This window comes from Cariama cristata, unplaced genomic scaffold, assembly GCF_000690535.1.
Source record: "Cariama cristata isolate BGI_N322 unplaced genomic scaffold, ASM69053v1 scaffold26045, whole genome shotgun sequence".
Lineage (NCBI taxonomy): Eukaryota > Metazoa > Chordata > Aves > Cariamiformes > Cariamidae > Cariama > Cariama cristata.
This window is the reverse complement of record NW_009617287.1, coordinates 548-5,851: the sequence shown is the minus strand read 5'-3', so window position 1 is coordinate 5,851 and position 5,304 is coordinate 548. Positions and strand designations below refer to the sequence as shown.

Here is a 5,304-nt window from a genome sequence, read left to right as displayed (position 1 = left end):
GCTTTGGGGGGTGGCGGCACCGGAGATTTTCTTACTCTTCCCGTTTTCCAGATACCCAACAGGGAGGGGAAACGTTATGCGTCATCTTCCCGTTTCATAAATGCCTGAGGGTGTCACGCAGGACACAGCAGCAGTTTTCGGTTTGATGTTCCTAGCGTGGCAGGGACGCGGCGGTGCCGACGTCCGTGTTACGTCGGTGTTACGTGGGCGGATGTACGTGTGCTGGCGTTCGCGTGACCCGCGCTCGGCTCTGATCTCACACCCCGGCAGGCATCACTGGGCGAAAGCGCTGGGCTGGGGTTTCGCGTTGTCCTGTAAGGAGTGCTCTGTGTCTGGATGTCAGCTGCTTGTTTGCTGTGGAACATTCCTGTTTTTCAGAAATCATTCCAAATGGAACTGTTGCTTTGTTTATTCCTTCCATGGTTCTTTTCCCGGGGGGCGGGGAGGGAGGCAGAATAAGGGTCTTTGCAGTAGCCTGGGAAATACCGTATTTAACATAGTAAAACTTAAAGTGCTTGCTGTACAGAAGGTTTCTCTGTACTCGCCACATCAGTTGCTTGTCAGCAGTGACTGATGCCTCTAAGAATGCCGTGTGGAAGTGGGAGTATCCATTAGTGAACTAGCACTGGTTTGGCTCTGTGTAGAAAAGAAAGGAACTACAAAGAAGCCTTCCAAAACAACATCCTCCCCCCCCTTTTTTTTTTTTTTAAATTTCTTAAACATACCGTGTTTGCAGGGCCTTAGCTTTCTATTGCCAGATTGGCAAAGCTTCCTGAGCTCTCTTCCCCCATAGTCACCAAAAGCCTCCGGTAGCTGCCAGGACAGTGAGTTAGTTTTGGGCTTCTAACCCTCCATTCCTCTGCTATTTTAGTCAGATCCTGAATTCTGCTCAGTTAAAGACTCATGAGGATTGCTTAGAATTTGCATTTGGAAGTCATGCCTCAAACAATTAATTTGCAAAAAAAAAATTTTTTACACTAGTCAAGAAACTACTCTAACACTTGAGCAAAATGACATTTTTAGTGGTTGCTGAGTCACGGAGCGATAACATAGACATCCCTGTTTGAGCCTTTACCACAATCATTGCAATGTTTGTTTATACAGTGCTTGGTTCTTTTGTGAAGATGTATAGCTGTGGGTGGTGCATTATTGCAAAGGTGCTACTGCTCTGATGCTCTGTGTGTTCACAGTCATGGGTAAAGCAGAAGGCTCTGTGGCTAGGGAGGAATGGCACGGACATGTTACTGCTCTCTCTGTTGCACCAGAATTTCGACGTCTGGGTTTGGCTGCTAAATTGATGGAACTACTGGAAGAAATTTCAGAAAAGTGAGTACTATACTTTAGATTTATCTTTTAAAGTAATCTTTCTATAGCCACCTGTCCATGGCTTAGATACTTGATTTGCATGAAACAGACCCAGAATTTTGCTTTAAGTAGTGTGCCAAGTCACTGAAATTTCCCTCAGTTAGAGAACAAGAATTAACAGTGTTGCTTGGCGGTTTAAGATCTCAGGGTTTCTATGAAAGCTGACTTGCCAGAATGTGTGGGAAGTAGCCTGAATTCCAACAAAGATACTGTATAGGGTCCTTTTCTTGACAGGAAAAGAGCTTCATGAAACATCAGCACTGTTCCCTGTAGGGCCTCCAGCGTACTTGTCCAGTAATCAGGGCTTTGTGCGATACCCGCTGGCACAATCTTGAGCAAATTTTGTATGGCTGACAGTACCTTAGCTTACTTTCTATCTTGTGCTTGCTTGCTTGTACCTGCTGAAAATTTAATTTAGTGTCAGATGAACCCTCAGGGAAGTCTCCTCAACTCAGGCTGATAGGGCTACCCCATTGTAGTTGGTAAAATGAGAAAATAGCATGATGTTTGGAAAAATTTGCCTTGTGAGGAGAAGGGCTGTCTCCTGTTAGGCAACTGAATGTTGTGACTGATTCCACCACTTGCCCCCACCATGCACTTTGAAAGAGGCAGTCCCTAAGCCAATGCAATCTAAAATGTGGATTTTTTTTTTTTTTTAATAACTTCTTATTGATATGAGGCTTGTGTGGGTGTTTAGCTTGTCCTGTTCTTTCTGTTCATAATTCTGAACCCACTGGTGGGTGTAAAAGAATGGTCATGTGACAAAAATAAAATGAAATTTGCGCCTGTACTGAATCTGTCCCTTGGTAAAGGAGCGCATCTGTTACTACAGCATGAAAGATGTTTAACATACCACATCATCAGACCTGCTTTTGGTCTGACTACAAGTTATGGGTTGTTATTTAGAAATACATTTACCTGCTATTCCTTACTGTGTTTTTTTGGGTTTTATTTTTTCAAAGAAAGGGTGGATTTTTCGTCGATCTCTTTGTGAGAGTATCAAATCAGGTTGCGGTAAATATGTATAAGCAACTAGGCTACAGTGTGTACCGGACAGTATTAGAGTACTACTCAGCTAGCAATGGAGAACCAGATGAAGACGCTTATGGTAAGTACTTGTTCTGTCTCACATTGAATGGAAAGATTCTCATGTTAAGGGTTCCTGTGTTTGTTTGTATGTTGGGTTTTTTTTAATATGAAACAAGTTCAGATAATTGTTGATGAATGGGATTTTTGTATACTCCTTTAGATAGCTTTTCCTACTGAAGATTACATCAGTTACAAAACTTAATCTTCCAGTTTACACGTTTTGTAGCATCTGTGGCAAAATAAACTATGAAACAAGAATAAATTAGTAAGTACAAAGACATTTATCCTGTAAATAAGGTGAAAATAAAAATGCAGTTTCTTATCTCATTTTTCTTTCCGAGCAACGCTCACACCCAGTGGCTGGGCTTTTTGCTAATGTTTTGGGGGAAGGAATTGCAGCGCTTTCCTCGTTTCCTCCCATAGCAGGGACGTGAAACTTTGGTTTTCTCCAGTGACTGACTATAAATTTACAAGTGTCAATGGTCAACAGTAGCAGAGAATTGGGTGGCCTTTTTAATTTAAAAGGGAAGGAACATGGAAATTCAAGTGTGTTAATGTTAACTGAAGTACCAGCTGCTTCCTCTTTCTAGACCTTCTTTAAGTATCCTCCCCAAAGGGTTACATGGCTATGCTGTTTATCTTTTCTATTCTTGAACTATTCATTTGATAGGCAGGAGTACTATGAAATACAGGAGCTGCGGACAGACATCTACCATTGTTGCAGATGTCTTAAACTGTGTATTTGTCCTTTTAGCCTGCCATGTCTTTTCCATTCAGTTCAGTTTCATGCAGTGTTATATTCCAATTGGTAACATTGCTGCTGAGTGGCATTAAGGACATCAGACTATTAGAGTGTGTCCAGAGGAGGGTGACCAAGGTGGTAAAAGGTCTTGAGGGCAAGACTTAGGAGGAGCAGCTGAGGTCACTTGGTTTGTTCAGCTTGGAGAAGAGAAGGCTGAGGGGTGACCTCATCGCAGTCTACAGCTTCCTCAAGGGGGGCAGCGGAGGGGGAGGCGCTGATCTCCTCTCTCTGGTGACCAGCAATAGGACACGGAAGAAATGGAGTGAAGCTGCATCAGGGCAAGTTCAGACCGGACATTAGGAAAAGGTTCTTCACTGAGAGGGTGGTGGGTCACCGGAACAGGCTCCCCAGGGCAGCGGTCACGGCACCAAGCCTCTCAGAGTTCAAGGAGCATCCAGACGATGCTCTCGGTCATATGGCTTAGTTTTAGGTAGTCCTGCGAGGAGCAGGGATTTCGACTCGATGATCCTTATGGGTCCCTTCCAAGTTGAGATATTCTATGAAATCATCTTGATTAAAAATGATCTTATTATAATACAGAATTCACTTAATATGGCTTTGTGCAATGACTGTCTTTTATAACAACTTTTTTTTTTCTTTTGCCAGATATGAGAAAAGCTCTTTCCAGAGATACAGAGAAGAAATCCATTATACCTCTGCCTCATCCTGTGAGACCAGAAGACATTGAGTAACTGTAAGCTGTGATTCTCAGGCAACTTACTAAGAGCATCAGGTTCTTCCTCCCCCCAGCCTCCAAGAACTTACAGATGAGAAATCTTAGGCTCATTTTTCCCCATGAAATACCAAAACGCAATATTGAGAAGCTTACTAATGCTGCTTCTGTTGGCAGTGGCTGCATACTCCTGCACTTACCCCATTATTTTTCCTTCCAAATATTTGAAAATCAGAGACTATTAAAATAGAGTTACCTCATGTATGGTGTTTTCTTGGTTTTCTTTGAAACGAAAAATAACTTAAGTCAGTAACAGTAAAAACCTCTACAAATGAATTTATTCGTGAGCAATGAAAATACTTTACAATACCCAAGAAACACAGCAGGGAAAATACTTGCATAGAAGATGAACCTATTAGACATAATGTAGAAATGTCTTTCCCCTCTTCATGGCACAGATATGGGACTGAACTTAGGTTCACTGTTGATTTGAAAAAGCCAGGCAACCAAAACAGTTGAGGTTTTCTCTCCATCATGGACCAGATTCAAGAGAAATTCTGTGTTCTGGGTACCTATGCATACCTTATCATGCTGTGCCCGCTGAAGTAATCTGCAGTAAAAATTCTTTGTTTTCTTACACTCTTCTCACTCAATTTCAAGCTCAATATAGGATTTTCAAAGAACCTGCAAAAGAGAAGTCTCTCCTTATGTTCACAGCATCTTCAAATGACCATATGTCTAACACTGAGATAACGCAATATTTTTTTTTAAATGGAGAAGCATGGATAAATGTGCAATTTGTGGAAATGAAATTCAGAGATCAGAGTATTAATTGACTGTATAAGCTAGGATTAAGACAAGATTTGTCCACAGAATGTATTTAGCTTACTCCTGTAAGCATGTTTCTCCCACCATGTTTTATGATGGGTTTTACAGTCCTGCGTACCCTGCCAAGAGATTGATGCTAACTTAGATGAGATAACTGGCTAAGCCACTATGGTGAGCAGTTCTGTTCAAACTGGTAGATTATTTACATTTTAATTAGCCACTGTGTAATAAATACTGAGTTTTGTTCCTGTTTTTCTTTCATCCTTACGTTCAGCTTTCCATCCCTTTTTTCCCTTCTCACTTTCTGTCCAGTGTCCTCTCTCAATGTCCTCCAGGCCATCGCTGTTTTTACCTTCTCCATCTCTCTGTTCCAGTCTGGATCTCTCTATTACTCAATCCCTCTCCCATGTTGTCTGTCCTACCTACTTTTTCTCTCTCCATGTCCCCATCTTTAGCTTTCCTTCCTTCTTCCTCTCCTTTTTCTCTGTCCTTTTTTCCCTGTACCTTTCTGTCTCTGCTCCTTAGTCCTTCTCCCTCATCTTTTCTC

At 41.9% G+C, this 5,304-nt stretch overlaps 1 protein-coding gene across 1 annotated transcript; it reads left to right on the top strand.

Annotated features, from left to right (window-relative positions):
- Positions 1-1,179: 1,179 nt before the first annotated feature.
- On the top strand, positions 1,180-4,188 carry LOC104161902 (N-alpha-acetyltransferase 20). Its single transcript, XM_009700484.1, has 3 exons — positions 1,180-1,326; positions 2,328-2,473; positions 3,863-4,188. The coding sequence occupies exons 1-3, from the start codon at positions 1,193-1,195 to the stop codon at positions 3,946-3,948; spliced, it is 366 nt and encodes a 121-aa protein (XP_009698786.1). The 5' UTR covers positions 1,180-1,192; the 3' UTR covers positions 3,949-4,188.
- Positions 4,189-5,304: the final 1,116 nt, after the last annotated feature.

Excerpts from the sequence above, each read along its gene's own strand:
- LOC104161902 (XM_009700484.1), top strand. The coding sequence starts at position 1,193 with ATGGGTAAAGCAGAAGGCTCTGTGGCTAGGGAGGAATGGCACGGACAT. Across the intron at positions 1,327-2,327 it reads CTGGAAGAAATTTCAGAAAA|AAAGGGTGGATTTTTCGTCG; the intron begins GTGAGTACTATA and ends ATTTTTTCAAAG. Across the intron at positions 2,474-3,862 it reads ACCAGATGAAGACGCTTATG|ATATGAGAAAAGCTCTTTCC; the intron begins GTAAGTACTTGT and ends TTCTTTTGCCAG.